At 38.5% G+C, this 17,382-nt stretch overlaps 2 protein-coding genes across 2 annotated transcripts; both read left to right on the top strand.

Annotated features, from left to right (window-relative positions):
* Positions 1-13: 13 nt before the first annotated feature.
* Positions 14-11,657, top strand: LOC117991478 (dynein regulatory complex protein 1). Its single transcript, XM_034979076.2, has 16 exons — positions 14-198; positions 1,085-1,272; positions 1,630-1,865; positions 2,613-2,819; positions 3,152-3,319; positions 4,160-4,396; positions 4,517-4,658; positions 6,083-6,177; positions 7,050-7,175; positions 7,382-7,516; positions 7,676-7,824; positions 8,493-8,575; positions 8,979-9,107; positions 9,818-9,920; positions 10,474-10,637; positions 11,464-11,657. The coding sequence occupies exons 1-16, from the start codon at positions 56-58 to the stop codon at positions 11,655-11,657; spliced, it is 2,499 nt and encodes an 832-aa protein (XP_034834967.1). The 5' UTR covers positions 14-55.
* Positions 11,658-12,639: 982 nt separating this feature from the next.
* LOC117991024 (androgen-induced gene 1 protein-like) lies at positions 12,640-17,106 on the top strand. The gene is made up of 3 exons (XM_034978549.2): positions 12,640-12,816; positions 12,960-13,147; positions 13,514-17,106. The coding sequence occupies exons 2-3, from the start codon at positions 13,001-13,003 to the stop codon at positions 14,069-14,071; spliced, it is 705 nt and encodes a 234-aa protein (XP_034834440.1). The 5' UTR covers positions 12,640-12,816; positions 12,960-13,000; the 3' UTR covers positions 14,072-17,106.
* Positions 17,107-17,382: the final 276 nt, after the last annotated feature.

The following is a 17,382-nucleotide window of genomic DNA, read 5'->3' as shown; positions in this document are numbered from 1 at the left end:
ATTGTCATGACTAGTATTTTTGTATAATAATTAATTTATACCATAATAATACATAATGTCTGGGAAATTGGGACGTTATGACGACGATGAAGATGACGTTCTTGCACCCAAGGAGCCGCAGGTTACGTCCCACGATCCGAAAGAGCGGAAGGCTGGGAGGGCCTTGCGTATCAAACGGAGACAAGAAGCTCTTAAAAGGTAAAACCCGTACAATATTGTGACTTATTAGATATCCTAGATTATACTACACCCCGTAGGCAGTGGACCTGATCGACGTGCGATCTTTACCACGGTTTCGCTGGCTCGTCGGTATAAAGCTCAAAAGCTCATTGGTGAATCATCGCAACGCCAGACCACGGTCCTTTGTGGCGACGAGTCATAAATAAAACCGTCGTAATTTTTACCGCAAGTTTATGGCTCGCTTAGCGATCAGGGCCTTTAGCTTGTATGGCATTTAAATAACGCATTTGTTTCAAATGTAACCACATCTTATTCAGTCATCACCATTAACCATCGTCAACGCATAGACGTTCGCTGCTGGATCACTTGTAGGAACTCTACATGCCACGGTCTTGCGCCGCCGCGCTGTCTGGATTCAGCGGTTCCCTTCGACTTGTTTGATGTCTGTCCACGTAATAGTAAGGTTTATTTTATTTTATTCAGATACAAGTGTGCCCTTGACTGCAATCTCACCTGGTGGTAAGTGATGATGCAGTCTAAGATGGAAGCGGGCTAACCTGGAAGGGGTATGGCAATTTTTATTAAATCCCTTTGGTTTCTACACGGCATCGTACCGGAACGCTAAATCGCTTCGGCGGCACGGTTTTGCCGGTAGGGTGGTAACTAGGCACGGCCGAAGCCTCCCACCAGACCAGACCAGAACTTTAGAAATTATAAAATTCCAAACCCCTGCCGGGAATCGAACCCCGGACATCCCACTAATAAGACAACAGCGCTTTCCACTGCGCCAGGGAGGTCGTCATAATCTTTACGCGCAATTAAAGCACCTATATACAAACACCTATGCGTGGTGCAATTACTACGCATGCGAAGTTGTGTAGAACACATTGATTTCATATTCTAGAGCTGAACAACCCACAGAAGAGATATTTAAAGAGGAAGAGCCAGGTCCGATAGAGCAAGCGACCACAGCTGCTGCCGAAGAGCTCCAGCGCTTAGCGCTAGATGGGGCGGCCAAAGTCACCAACGTTAAAGTCACGACAGACGAACGAGAGGTCATTCGGCGCGCGCTGTTTTCTGATAAAATGCAAGGTAGGTTTTTTTAATTAGTAGGTAGAAAAGTAACATATCCTTATACCCATCACCGGCTCAGTGCTCACTGCTGACCACGGGTCTCCTCTCAAAATGAGAAGAGTTACTTAGGGCATATTCTACAATGCTGGTCAAGTGCGGTTTGGCAAACTTCACACACTTTTCAAAAGATTATGGAGAACTCTCAGGCATGCAGGTAACAGGTTTCCCCAAGATGTTTTCTTTCACTGTTAAATCAAGTGTGATATTTACCTAAATTGCTTAAAAGGCCTAACTCCGAAAAGTTAGAGGTGCGTGCGCGTAAATTCATTTAATGTACGAATAATAATACATACCGCCTCATTTACGCTTTATTAGATTCGCTAGAAAAGCTAGAAATTGAAGCCGCGGACGCACAAACCCAATATGATGCCATATCTGCCAACTGGGACGCCATGTTCGAGATCAAAGACCCCCTGGACATTGACGCGGCAATCAAGGAACAAAAACGAAAATGTGACGAGCTATTAGCCCAAAAGGACCAGTTGATATATTACTTGAAGAGCGATCTTACGAAAATGGATTTGGCTTACTATGAGGATTTGGATAAGCAGGTTGACGATAATTTTGTACTAGGGGTTAAACTTTCATCTGGCACAACTCAACTGGGATGTAAATTGTCTTAAGTGCTTCCTCTTGTTAGTAAAATTATTTATCTATCTGAGTATCACCAAACCGACATAGCTCAACGGGTTGCGAAGCTGAAGTGGCAATGGGCAGGGCACATAGTTCGTACAACCGATAGACGTTGGGGTCCCAAGGTGCTAGAATGGCGACCTCGCACCGGAAGACGCAGCGTTGGAAGACCCCCCACTAGGTGGACGGACGACATCAGACGAGTCGCAGGGAGCCGCTGGATCCAGGCGGCGCAAGACCGTGGCGTGTGGAAGTCCCTACAAGGGACCTATGTCCAGAGGTGGACGTCTATGGGTTGATGATGATGATGATGATGTATCACCAAAAGAATCATCATAAATTAGTCCAAACGTTTTTTGAGAAGTATAGAGAAGATGCTCTTTTCAAAACTGTGTTTCCGCTACACTTACTACTTGATAGGTAATATTTTCTCCAGGAAACAAAATTAGTCAAAGGTTGAGCTTTGGTAACAAACAGACAGACAACACATCATCATCATTATAAATCCATCGCTGGCTCAGTATCACAAATGTCTCCATTTCGAATGAGAAGGGGTTCAAACAACTTTAAGAACATTATGGAAAACTCAGGCAAGCAGGTTTCCTCACAATATTTTCGTTCGCCGTTACAGCAAGTGATAATGTTTGTTATGAAAAATATTTCAGGACAAGGATATAAAGGAGCTATCAGACAGAATCGAGAAGCAAATCACGATAATGCAAAGGGCTTACGAGAAGCAACTGTTCCTGATAGAGCAAGCGATCAGTATCGAGCGCGAGGTGCTGGTGGACCACAACAACAAGCGATGGGAGGCACTGTACAAGCAACGTGATAAAGAAGAAGTCGCTCATTTGGAATATAAATTCGAACAGGTATAGTCCGCGGCAGATGGCAATCGGGGTATGAGGCGGTGGGACGCCCCGTACACAGGCACGTCACCCGCGCTTGCCCGAACCGGGTTAGCGCGGGGGCTGTGCGGGGCATTCCGGCATTTGGATTTAAACTGACATAGTTATTTATATTTTTCATGATAGTGTTTTTACCTACACTTCAAGGAAATTTCTACCTCTTCTAGGTTATCAAGTTAGGTTCTAAGTTATACCTCTTCTAGGTTACCAAGTTTCTACAGACTGTAGTTAATTCGTCACTTATCAGGCGAGGTCGAGAGTCAAGCATGTACCTTAACCATATTTTCTTATTATAGTTGGAGGAACACAAATTAGAAGTTGAAGCCATAATGTGGGATCATCACGCTAAATACCGGGAAGCGAAAATAGAGTTGGAAACATTGATACAGGAACTTCAAAAAGAGTTGGAAAAACTAAAGGCAACGTGTGTCATTAATACTGAAAAAATTGGATACACATATCAAGTAAGAATTATTTACAACTAGCTGCCCTGGCGAACTTCGTTCCGCCTAAGATTCAAATTTTTTAAATTTTTCTCTCCGTAGTCCTCCATCCTCGTACTTCAAGGAATATTATAAAAAAAGAATTCGCGAAATCGGTTCAGTTGTTCACGAGATTTGCGATCAGCAACACATTCAGCGATTCATTTTATTATTTATATATAGAGATTATCACTTGCATTAACGGCGAGGGAAAACATCGTGAGGAAACATGCATGCCTCAGAGTTCTCCATAGTGTTCTAAGAGGTGTGTGGTCTGTCATTTCGCACTTGGTCAGAATGGTGGGATATGGTCTACACCCTTCTTATTCTAAGAGGAGACATGCTCAGTAGTGTCAAAGTCGCCAGTCAAAAGTCGCGGGTGTTCGCTGATTACTTATACTAGCTGATTACAGAGGACTTTGTCCGTGTGGATTTAGGTTTTTAAAAATCATGTGGGAACTCTTAGATTTTCCGAGATGAAAAGTAGCCTATGTGACCTATGTCACTCTCAGCTGCTCGATTGCGATAGAATGACAGCTAAAATGTCACGATCGCGATAACATTTGATTGGTTGACGCTCGCTCACAATGCCTTGTTGCAACAAGAATCGCACAAATTCAGCCAATCACAACAGTTAAAATTGTAATAAGGATTGATGTTTTACGAAATCAACTTACAGGTCTTTAACTATATCCATGCAAAAAATCGTATCAATCCATTGCTTCGCTGCAGCGTGATTGAAAGACAAACCAACAAACACACTTTCGCATTTATAATATAGGTAGTGATAGGTACTTTTTTAAATTAAAATAATATTAAAAGGTGCTGAAAAAGAGGGAAGAGGAAAACGTTTTCGTGAGATCGCAGCAAAAGAGGAAACTGAACAAAATGTCCGATATAGCCAACTCGCTCCGCTCGAAGATCCGCAAAGCCGCCGAGGACGGCGCGCTGGAGGAGCTCCGTGCGGACGCCGAGATCGGCAAGCTGATGCAAGCCATGGACGAGCTGGAGAAGAAGTGCCGACACTTCTCGCACGTTAACAACCACAAGTTTATTCAGGTTAGATAAAAAAAAATTTTGGGCATTTTAATTTTTAATAAGTGGTAGGTAGTACTGTATGAATATAAGTATGGATGTCATTGTGGTGCACCTATTCTGTGCGTATTGGTCGTGGTGCAGGTGTGGCGCATGTCGGCGGCGCGCTGCGGGGAGCTCGTGAGAAGCGTGCGCGCGGCGGAGGTGGCGCTGCACGCGCACGTGCTCGCCGAGCCGCCGCCGCTCGCGCCGCCGCCGGCGCCCAAGAGCCCCCTCGCTAAGTATAGTAAATAGATCCATTCAGGGCATCTTTGACGCTACCACTAGCAAGTACAGTAGCCGGTAAGAAATACTGTACATCGACCTCTAGAATGAGATTTTGGATCTGTAGACCGTTGTCTCTGTCACTCATACCTATGTGACGTTTTGTAACAGAGACAACGCTCTACGAAACCGCCATCTCTTTCTAAAGGTCGATGTACAATATTTCCTGCCTGTTACTTTCGCAGGGTTGTATCCGATATCCGCCTATCCGTCTTTTAGTTTTAAAAGATTTACCCTAATCCGCACCCTCATTATTTCTATGAGGTTGTTAAAACTAGCGTCGTCAAATTCGTGTATATTCAAAATTCATTTACGTTACTCGTCCGTTTTTGTGTCACAGTAAAATTCATATGTAGGTATACTAAATTTTGAATTAATTGGTCCAGTAGATTAGAATCAAATTGGTTGTAAAAACAGACAGACAGACTCACGAGTGATCTAGTAAGGGAGCCTCCGTTTCATTCAGACGCCCGATACCCTAAAACCATTGTTAGAATTTCGGGGATAATTATTATTCTTATCACTTGCCAGTATACGTCATGAAACAACAGTGTAGCCACGTCAATATACCTTATTGAACATGTCGTTATACTGTTGTCAATATACGTTTCATGACAAGACGTATATTGACAAAAGTAATTATTATTGTCCGGAAGTGGATGTCATGAAAACTACAGTGTAGGCACGTCAATATACCTTATCAAATATGTCATTATCTTTTGTCAATATACGTTGCATAAAAAGACGTATATTGACAAAGGCAATTATTACTGTTTGGAAGTGGTAACGACTTGTATTTAATACAGATGTTTTGGATAACCAGAGCTCAGTCTTTTGTCAATCATAGTTGTGTCACTTTAAATTTAAAAACTTTAAACACTTTATTTCATTTTATTTATCCATTTACTCGCCAACTTTATATATTCTATGCCACTGACGTTTAGGTAATATTTAAAAGGCGGTCACTGAAAATCAGCGTTGGGGCGTCTGGTACCTCAGATGTTTGCTCTAGAGGTTTGTGTCTCAGGGGCCCGACGTCTCAACACAAGCTGAGTGGCCTACCTGTTCGAGGTGTTGCACTGCTGTACAGGACGATATTGCCTACACCATGTACCACCTATATACCTCGAATAAACATTATTCTATTCTATTCTATTCTATTTGTTCATACGTTAATTATGGTGCGATAGTGTTTAAGTTATGAAGTTGTTATATTGTGATTATGTGATTATATGATTATGAGATGAGATGAGAAGTAAAAGCATACAAAGAATAAAATATGAGTTTGATGTGATTCTCGAGTATTATTGCAAGGAAATATCCCCCTGAGCTTTCACCATAGATACCCTTTACTTATTGTTGTAATTTTTCTTTCTTCTTATGCAGAGGCGGAAATTCCTGTTAATGATCCCAATGCGCCTCAAGTTAATAATGCGCTCACCCCAGCTAGCAAGGTTGCAGAAGAGGCCAAAGATCATTTGGTATGTACTTTACTCACGGATATGACATGATAATTTGTGTTATTTCAGTATTTAGGGCTATTTAGCCTAATAACATTATCAAAATTATTCCAACACTTTTCCCACGTTTTAGGACTGCTGGAAGAAATGTCTTCTAGAGATAAGTTGTCCGTACGTCTTTTCACTGTATATGTTTAAGTTGTTATTGGTTCATGATTAAAAACTTCAACTTTAGTAGCGAGTACCTTGTTCTGTTTCATGCCGCTTCGCATGCTTTCTCCTCGTGAAAGATAGAGAGGATTGCAAGTCCAGTAGGCATTTGCTTACATTTTATTCTTGAAATATTGTTTCAGGTTACTTGTTACCCCCTCAAAACGTTTACAAAGTTAGACAATGTTGGTCTCATTAGATTCAATACACTTTAATCTAGGCTCGTATAGTCCGCGACAGGTTGAGATCGCACTCGTCCGCACCGGGTTAGCGCGGGAGCTTTGCGAGTGTGCGGGGCGTTTCCTCCCCCGATTGCCATTTCGACCTGTCGCGTACTATACCTATACCTACGTTTTATTTTTTCTAATATTTTATTTCGTTATATTTTAAAAAATAAAAATATTCAAGAAAGTTTTTAAGTCAAAATATGGATATTTAGACGCTAGTAACTTTTAACATTTAAGCACTTTAAAATTAGAACGTATGAGCACAGTTCTTCATTGTCAATGCAGAATTCGACAAAGAAGAGTCGAGACCAGACGAGAGTGCAGAAGAGTTGTCGAGCAATTCTACAACATTTTTAAAAATTATGAAAATTGAACTCGGTACATTTACGGGGAGAAAATCTTTATCGCTTTTTGTATGAAAATTTACAACTAGACGATCCTCTTAATGTTTTTTAGGTGCGTCATATTCTTCAACTGGTAGCAGATAACACAGGGTTTTTGGTGGAAGACCGCTTGTTGAAGCTGATTGAAAGATATCCATTGACTTCGCGTAATCTCTGCACACTGGATTCAATTTTTATGGTGGGTATGTTCCTGTCATTGATGGCTTTAAACTTAGACTTCAGTTTTTTCCGATGAAAGATAAAAAAACCTATAAATTACCGTATGATTTAATGAAACTATACCTAATGCCCGTTTACATATTGATAGATTAAAATGTTAGGGGGTGGCTCCCCGATATTTAAACGTGAAAAGATTTCTAAAATATTAATGATTTTCAATCGCAGGCTTTAGAAATTCAAGCCGAAGAAGACATAGAACTTCTGTGTGAAATATTTCTGAATTACGCGTTTTGCCCAATATGCATTGATTTGGAAGTCGCTTCGGATGTTATGGACGGCTCTACACTAGCGGTAAGAGAGGTAAGTGCATTCAGGTTTCCTTAGTTTGGCAAGTTGAACAAAATTAAGAAGGTATGTATTTTTTCTAATATCACACTTCACGCTAATATTATAAAGGTGAAAGTTTGTGTGAGTGTGTGTATGTTACCCTTTTCATAATATGAAATGTGATTTTTTTAGATGGGTCATTCAATCCAGGACGATGGTCATCACGTCAGCATTAGTGTCAAGGCATTGCGAGGGGAAAGGTCTTCGACGACGCGACCACGTTCCAGTGTCCACAGGAGCATTTCAGCGAGTACTACACGATCCGGCCATGTCGCTTTTAAGTAAAGTTATTCTCCTTCTTTAACTTAGGTCCTGCGCAGACGAGGGACTTTTGCCCACGGAAGACAAAAATCCCTGAAGCGTAAAAAAAATTCCGCCGAGAACTTGCCACGGACTCAACGCACGCGGTGCGTTGACGCGCCTTGGAACGTTGGTCAAATTTTTTTTCTAGGACTGCCCCGTACTTTGTGCAGTCGATGTCCTTTTCGGGGGACTTTTGTACGGGGTACTTTTTAGTCCCTCGTGTGCGTCATTCGATGCAGTTGTAAGCGTTCTATTTTGACGGACAAAAAAATACCTCGATGTCTATCTCTCGTTTGTGCAGGCTATTACAGCTGTCTGGTCTATACATATAGCTGCCATTTTTGTATCTCTATAGAAAGTCGAAATTTTGCACGTAAGTTTCTTCATCGTTCACTTTATAATTCTATTGGCGCAATTTGACATCTTTTTACAATACTTACTTTAGCGGATCACACGATTGTTGCTGTCGTTGTTGTATTCTAGGTACAATGCCAGTAAAATCGCGACAGATTTGCTTAGAGTTAAAAAAATATCTTGGGTTGTTATATTTGCTTTGATAAAATTCAAAAATAATATTGGTAGTTAGGTAGGTACTTCTGTTAAATAAATAAGTAAGGTAACGTTCTAATTAATTATAAATATTTAGGGATGGACACGAATTATCTCCTGAAGATCAACTTCTGATGGCGGAAGCAGATGAAATCATACAGAAATGCGGCGATCCAAAAGGTAAAATGACAATTCCTAAATGTAGAGCTATTTGTATTTGTGAAGGCAAAGGTTTACTAAAATTAAGGGCTACTTAAATTAGCATAATTCGGTACGTATTTTTATATATAAAAAGAAAAAAGAAAAAGCCGTGAAAGGAATTTGAAAAAGGGAAAATGTGCACAATATGCATAATGTGTTAGTATTAAAAGCCTTGCTGGCACACTTTTTTTTACTATCTTATTTTTCATGGGAGTTTTGTCCGACACGGACACACTTAGATATTGATTACATTATATTATAGACTAGATGGTGCCCGCAACTTCGTCCGCCTGGACTTAAAGTGTTGTTTCTTATACATGGTACGGAACCCTACGTGTGCGAGTCCGACTCGCACTTGAGCGGTTTTTATTTGTATTTACAGTAAGTGTGGCTACTGCGGACTCAACTTCGGAAGCCGGTTCGATAGCGGGACGGCGCGGCCGCGGCGTCACCGTCTCCTCACAGCCAGCCCTCGTGTCGACCAAGAAGTCTAATCCATTTCTTTGTCCATGTTAGTCATTTTCTATTAAATTGTATGTTCTGGAGAGGCTTATTAAATTTGTATGATTGAGTTTTTAATTTAGAGACTAGCGTTTGGTTGCCAGCAAACCTGACCTGCTGGTAAGTGATGATGCCTAAGATGAAGTGAGCTCACGTATTCACCCTTCGTAGGTCTTCTTCTCTTCTCAATCGTTCACTCTTGACAGAGTGGTCGTGGCTATGAATTTTTACAGCTGCTCGTGCGATCTCCCTCTAGCGACTTCTGTTGGTGACATTATGTGCAATCACTGAGACAGGCGTGTTCGTTGCGGAGCGGATTAAGTCCGTCCACCTAGTTGGGGAACGCCTACGTGGACGTGGGCCCTCCGCTCGACCATGTACCACGAGGTGTTCGATGGTACCACTCTTCCTCGTAATGTGCCCAAAGAACTTGAGGATTCGCAGTTGTACAAGTGACGAAAGCCTTTGATTTATCTTCAGTTCTTTGAGAATGGAGACGTTTGTGCGATGTGCGGTCCATTGTACGAGTATTCTTAAGAACCGTCTCCAGCACCACATTTCCAGAGCTTCGATCTTTCGCCGGCAGGGTGAAATCTATAGCGCACTCTGACTTTGCTTAGCTACTTGAAATCCTCGAGTACGGCTCGTGTCTTATGATTAGCGCCTTGTTTTTTGAGCGACTTTATGACCTAAATAATATGAGAATAATATTATTTACAGTGGGACATCAACTGGAAATAGAATCAATGCAAGTTTTGACAGCCCTCAATGAGTTTATGGTTGCATTCGTGCCACCTGAGAAGCGGAAGCTGTGTGACATATTGTAAGTTAATTTAACAGGTAGTTACAAGAAGTCTCCCTTTTTTTAACGCTGGGAGCCTTTTTTTTCGGGACTTTAATTTTCCGGGATAAAAAGTAGCCTATGTCACTCTCCTCCTCTTTGACTACACCAATGCAAAAAATCACGTCGATCCGTTGCTCCGTTGCGATGTGATTGAATGACAAGCCAATAAACCAACAAACAAACACACTTTCGCATTTATAATAGGGGTAGTGATCTCTGGTAGCAGGGCTTTATTAGAGTTCCGTACCCAAAGGGTAAAACGGGACCCTATTACTAAGACTCCGCTGTCTGTCTGTCTGTCACCAGGCTGAATTTCATGAACCGTGACAGTTGAAATTTTCACAGAAGATGTATTTCTGTTGCCGCTATAACAACAAATACTAAAAAATAAATATTTGAGGGGACTCCCATGCAACAAACGTGATTTTTAAGAAGATTTTTGACGTGAAGGGGAAATCTCATGAATAAGGTCATCATTTGAATGAAATGGATGCTTTGATTTACTGTAGATATTGTAATTATTCTTTAACAGGGACAGTCTAAAACCTCCAGACTTTACGACTCCGTCCCGAAAATTGCCAACCCAAGAAATTGACCAATATTGGTCTCAATGGAAGAATTTATTCCCGCCAGAAAAGGACCGCTTCTGGGATGGTTTGCTCACTGGCCTTAATAACTATCTCACTATATTACAAGGTAGCATTAAAAACAATATTTTACTACATTAAAATTTCAGTGAAGCTAAATATTTTAGTGAGGGATGCGTGTTGTGCCCAATTGTGACAATGCACATCAATCGATCGCCGATCTCGGTGTTGGAACGGGGTCTCAAAACCTCAAGATATACGAGTTACCTACCTTTCCGATGGTATTCTCAATTGAAAGGTGTTATAGTAAAGTCAAAGTACAGTACGCGGCTAAAAGTGATGAACATCGAACTTTAGAAGGAGACAGCAGATTTGTAGCTGTCTCGGTCGTTGAGACTGACAAAGCGTCATATGGGTCTGAGTGACAGAGACAACGCTCTACAAAGATGAAATGTCATTCTAAAGGCCGATGTTCATCACTTTCGGCCGCGTACTGTACCCTCTATCTCAATAGTTTTCTGACGACATGTTTGTACTGTCTGTACAGATATTAGTTTTGACGTAGTGGTGAGCGCTGTGTTATAAGTGGGAGGTCCTGGGTTCGATTCCTAGCAGGGGCAATTTGGGAATTTATAATTTCTAGATTATCTCTGGTCTGGTCTGGTGGGAGACTTCGGCCGTAGCCCGTAACTAGTTACCGTGCCAAAGTACCGTAAAGCCGTGCTGCCAAACGATTTATAGCGTACTAGTGCGATGCCGCGTTATTAGATCAGCAGTACGGGTTTAATGAAACTTCCATACCCCGTCCAAGTTAGTACGCTTCCATCTTAAACTGCATCGTCAATAATTCATCACTTACCTACCACCAGGTGAGATCGCAGTCAATGGCTAACTTCAAACTTGTATCGGAATAAAATTTAAAAAATCGTTGGCAGAACGTGAACGTATCCATTCGGAAGTGGTACAGCTGCGGCACAGGAACGCAGCGCTGCGCCGTCTGGTCCGAGGCGCGCTGCCCGAGCTGCGCGCCGCCGCCGCGCCCCGCACAGCGCGCGCGCATCCCGCCGCCTTCACCGCGGCCGCGCCCGACTACGCGCCGCTGCCCTTAACTAAACTACCACCCATATAATGTTTATAAAAATAAATTATCTTCTTGCTTTATCACTTGTTTTATTTTATGAAATTCTAGCTGATGCCCGCAACTTCGTTCGCGTGGATTTAAATTTTTAGAAAGCCCGTGGGAACTCATTGATTTTCCGTTGCTTGGTACATATAATATCAATTCACCATAAACAGTTCCTATACCAATAGCTTAGGAGTGCAGTGCCCTGCATCATCAAAGTTGAAGAGTTGGAACATGAAGTCGTTGCTTGGTACCTTAAACATCAATTCACCATCGACAGTTCCTATATTCCCATGGCTTAGGAGTGCAGTACCCTACATCATCAGGATTAAGGAGTTGGGACTTAAAGTTCAATTATGAAGTTGTTGCTTAGTACCTTAAATATTAATTCACCATCGACAGTTCCTAATTCCTATATCTCCACAGCTTAGGAGTGCAGTACCCTACATCATGTGGATTAAGGAATTGGGACTTTTAACGTTCAATCATAAAATCGTTGCTTGGTATCAATAATATCAATTCACCATCAATAGTTCCTAAATCCTTGCGGCTTAGGTATGCAGTAGCCAGTACCCTGCATCATCAAGCTTGAGGAGTTTGAACTTTGAGTTCAATCATGAAGTTGCTTTGTATATTATACTTACAACATTAATTGATCATCAACAGTTCTTAAATTTCCATAACTTAGGCGGGCAATAACCCTCCAGGTACAAATTACAATACGTAAAAGAAACTTTTAGAAAGACCTTTTTCCACAAAATATTCCTACTTATAACTTTTAAAATAGTATCCTAAAAATCCCTGCTATTATGCCAATGTTACCCCTTTCTTCCATAGAATATGCTCTGTCTGTGTGGTATGAGCAGGATCTAACACCATGAAGATTATATTTCTATGGATTTGGTAGGTAAAAATTAAAATTAAAATATACTCTAGGCTAGGTCTAGGGTAAAATGCATAATAGTCTAAGGTAAAATGTCAATGTCAAATCCAAATGATGTAAATTTTTTTAATTAATTCCAAGCTTATTCCTTCCAAGATTTATTATTTCTTGAAAATCTCACAAAAAGTGCACTAAAATGAAGATTATTGAAGTAAATTATTCGTTGATTTGATGCAAAAAAATTGAAATTTGCTGTTGGGGTGAAGTGTTCAGTTGTGTTGTGTGAGTAATTTCATTTTAATATTATTTTGTAAGTACTTTAGGGTCTATGTAAATCAAGAAAGTTTTTCTTTGCTTTACTTACTAGCTACCATGAAAACAACTACTTCAGGCATCAGACTGATCTGGAACATTTTATTTTGCAGGAAACTGGATTGAAGGTTATATTTGAAGTTAAGAGATCAAAATGTTGAAAGTTTGGTTCCATCTGATTGGAGCCATACAGTTTTTCTATGGCTGCTATTATGACTACACATACGTTAAAATACCGAGTACGTCGACAACTTTTACCGAATTTGGTGGAAAGTTTAAATACTTAACATACTTGAACGCAGTAAGTAGTTGAATAACATCGGTTTTTTTTTCTAAGGATAAACATTTCAAAAAATCTAATTTTGTGAGGCACATACTGTTTTGTACAATTTTAAAGTCTAAAATTGTGTTGACCTTGATATGGTACAAGGACATTCCGATTTTAAAAAAGATTTTATATGTTCTCAATTATTCTCATTCTCATTTATATTTAAGTACAATTTCACATACAAATATTAATTATAATGTTTCTTACCACTCTCCTGATAGTTGTTTTTATATTTGTACTCACATCAATAAAAATACTCTAGGTGTTTTAATTATAAAATATTTGCTTCTAAATTTCTTATTTTCTTATTACAGTAGTACAGTAATTATTTCTTTCCAGATGCTGCAAACTGTGTACTTCACAGTAGCCTTGATCAATGACCTGTTTGGTACAAATGAATCATCACCATCTAACAAACCTCTAGTAAGAAGAACAAAAGATGTATTATTCAGTGCTCTAGCATTCCCCTTGGCTTTGTTTGTAGGTGTGAGTTTTTGGGGAATATATGCTGTTGACAGGGAGCTTATTTTGCCAAAAATGATGGATGCATACTTCCCTACATGGTTAAATCATGTGATGCATTCTAATATTGTAGTTTTTACTATAATAGAAATGGCTACATCATTCAGAATGTATCCTAAAAGAAAGTTTGGCCTGTCCATACTAACCACATTCATGCTTTTTTATGTAGTCTGGATTCATGTTATATATTTCAAGTCAGGAAGTTGGGTGTACCCTATTCTTTCAGTACTCAACTGGCCTTTAAGAGTGTTCTTCTACTTATTCAGTCTTGGATTTGTTTGTGGTTTGTATACATTGGGGGAGTCAATGAATCAGTCTGTATGGTCTAAAGAGGTAGAGGCCACTGTCAGGTCTGAAAAGAAAAAGGCTAAGTAGGTAAGTTAGTTGTGCCTAAAGAGTTTTCCAATTTATTATATTTTATACTTTATTTGGTGTGGAAGTAAGTTGTGGTGTGTGGTTATATTTTAGGGTAACAGTTGGAGGCTTTATGATTGTGACATATCTTTTCAACATTGTTGAAAAGATATGTCACAATCGTAATATTTCATGTAGTAAGGAATTTTAAAATAAATATCACTGTGATTATTTGCTTTTGATATTTATTATTGGTAGTTGTAGTAAGAAATGCTGGATATTAATTTATTTTAATTTCCATTTATATAGGGTATCAGAATTATTAATGTGGATTATATTATAGATAAGATAAATTAATGGGGGCCTTCTTTTTTTTTTTTTTTTTTTTTTTTTTTTCTCTCTCCGCTGGTACTGATATGTAACTGCTCAGCATAAACTGATATTCAAAACAAATTATGTACAGATAAGATAGAGTAAAAAAATATACTTACTAAAATATAATAATATTTACTGTCACCATTGAGCACATAACCCTTTCCGAGTTACCGACACGGTCAAGCGGTTTGACTATACCGACTATATTTCACTATACCGAGACGCCCCAGAACTCTGGACAGTAAATTGGCAGTTTTATTTTGATAAAAATCACTTTGTTTGACCACCTCTGGACTACCTATAAGTATGATGACCACATACGAAATGAGAAAAGTGCCTCTTGCTGCTTGACGGGCACATCAAGCAAGCCAAATAGGTCGGAGGCTCTTTACCACCACTCAGTGCTAAAGCACTGCTTTTAAATGCAGCAAAACAATCAAAGCAATATGTATGTGTATGGCTGCTCTAAGGGCTATGTGCTCGATGATCAGACATTGTGCATTTTCATCATGCTCTCTGTAGAAAAGGACAGCACTAGATTTAGATCTATCACTTTACAGATTGTAGCCACAATTAAATCTGTAAAACATTTTTTTTTATATTTTAAATAAGTTTTAAAAATTTTATTTTTATTTTAAATAAGTTTTAAAATATTTTAAATAAGCGTTTTTAGAATTTGTTTAAGACGTAATTATGTCTTTTTCCTGATACTTACCTACTTTTAAAATGTTTTATTTATACTCAAACTGATCTAAAGTTTATTTACTAATTTTATTTTTACTATAGTAGAACCACAGGGTTATTTCTCTCCTCCATGAGTAGAACCCATATATTATTGTAGCTAAAAACCCTGATAATTATTATGGTAATTGTTAAATTAATTTTAGCAATAAGTCCTATCCATTTGCATATTATGTAGTTAAAACCCAGTGTTAAAAATTGTAATTAGTTAGGTATGTAATACAAAGCAATAATATTGTTGATATTACTCTTAGGATATGTCTAATCTAAATGATTGCTTTTTATTTAGACAAACGATTTCGTCATGATTAGAGGTTGGTATGATTAAATTAATATTTTTAATATTAAGTTTTCTTAAAAGTAATCCAATAGGTACTACTTATATTTGAAGGTCTGGCGGCTCACATCTTAGTTGAATTATAATAATTATAGTAAACAGCAGTTTCGAGGCCCATAACACTTGTCAGATACTTATTTTTATGAACTACTAGCTGATGCTCGCGACTTCGTACGCGTGGATTTAGGTTTTTAAAAATTCCGTGGGAACTCATCAATTTTCCGGGATGAAAAGCCTATGTCCTTTCCCGGGATATAAGCTAACTCTGTATCAAATTTCATCAAAATCGGTTGAACGGTTGGGCCGTGAAAAGCTAGCAGACAGACAGACAGACAGACACACTTTCGCATTTATAATATTATAAGTATGGATTTCATGTTTTGTCTATTTGTTAATTTAATAATTTTGAAGTCTCAATAGCTCAATGCTCACGTGGTGGACTGTAATCCGTAGGGTTGTAGGTTCAAACCCTATTGCACTATTGTCGTACTTCCTCGTCGCACAAGGTTTTCGCTAATAATATGGTCATATAATATTGCCATAATATTATAATATCGCTAATAATATCGCCTTTAATCATGGGTATAAAATAAAAATTTTGCCTCAAAAACATGAGGTATTTGTGTACAAACCAATCTTAAGAAAAATCTAGCAAAATATTCGTAATGCATTCTTTTTGTAATAATGTTGCATTTTTACTTTTAATAATATTTAGTTATTGGTTAATATATTATTATGAATCCCAAAAAAAAATCAATTATTTAGGTAAGTACTATTATTTATTTACTAGCTAAAGCCCTAGCTTCGCTCGTGGATTTTCTGAAAATCCTTAAGTGTGGTGAAGGATCTTATAGCAACGTTGACGTAAGTCGATATGATGTCATCAATGGTCTTCATCTTCACCCAATTAGGATCAAACGAATCTGGTGAGTGGTGATACATCCTACTAGATTTGCAATAAAATATTTTTTTCGAAATCCGTTCAAATTTAAAGGGCTATGGAGTAACATCGACAAAAAGAATAGTCATCCCCTATCCTGAAGGAACCCTATTATTTTTCGGTAAGGAAAAAATTAAAATATCCTGATATTAATACAGATTATCACACTTCACACCAATATTATAAAGGCGAAAGTTTGTATGTATGTTTGTTACTCTTTGACGTAAAAACTGCTGAACGGATTTGGCTGAAATTTGAAATGGAGATGGATTATACCCTGGATTAACACATAGGTGATATAGGCTACTTTTTATCTCGGAAAACCAGAGTTCCCATGGGGTTCCCAATAAAACATTGTAATAAAAATGTTGAATTGTGTACTACTTCACCAACCCTCCCCAGCTTCGCACAGGTAGCTTTTTACCATTTTCGCAGGGATCTTCTAATTTTTTTTGAATTAAGCCTATGTCACTCAGGAATAATGTAGCTTTCTATAACCAATATTACTTATGCTCATCGATATAAGTCTTATAGCTTATGCTCCTTATGCTTTATTTATAGATATTGGATAATATTGTTACATTCCTTTAAATTTGTAGTAGTATCAAGTATGTAGTCAATTAGAATTTAATATTCTAATTAATAAAACATTTTTTATTTAAACGCTTTATTTATTTAGCGCTGGCTTTGAACAGATGACCTTATCTATTTTATAGACTGATTTGTGCACTGTGAAATTGTTTTTTTTTATATAATAAAATATATAACATATCTTCCATTATCTAAATAATATTGTTAAAAACCGGATTGAAATCCAATGAAAAGTTATAAGCAATTTACTACTATTTAGTAAATAATAATAGTACTACTTCACCCAGATGGATTTGAAATTATGATGAAATTAATATACTTACCAGAACTTTTAAAAAGGAATTTGGA

This window comes from Maniola hyperantus, chromosome 19, assembly GCF_902806685.2.
Source record: "Maniola hyperantus chromosome 19, iAphHyp1.2, whole genome shotgun sequence".
Lineage (NCBI taxonomy): Eukaryota > Metazoa > Arthropoda > Insecta > Lepidoptera > Nymphalidae > Maniola > Maniola hyperantus.
The sequence above is the reverse complement of the archived record's forward strand: the minus strand, read 5'-3'. Positions and strand labels throughout refer to the sequence as shown.

Coding starts and splice junctions, on each gene's coding strand:
- LOC117991478 (XM_034979076.2), top strand. CDS start 56: ATGTCTGGGAAATTGGGACGTTATGACGACGATGAAGATGACGTTCTT. Junction 1,866..2,612: donor ATGAGGATTTGGATAAGCAG/GTTGACGATAAT, acceptor AAAATATTTCAG/GACAAGGATATAAAGGAGCT. Junction 9,921..10,473: donor CGGAAGCTGTGTGACATATT/GTAAGTTAATTT, acceptor ATTCTTTAACAG/GGACAGTCTAAAACCTCCAG.
- LOC117991024 (XM_034978549.2), top strand. CDS start 13,001: ATGTTGAAAGTTTGGTTCCATCTGATTGGAGCCATACAGTTTTTCTAT. Junction 13,148..13,513: donor ACTTAACATACTTGAACGCA/GTAAGTAGTTGA, acceptor ATTTCTTTCCAG/ATGCTGCAAACTGTGTACTT.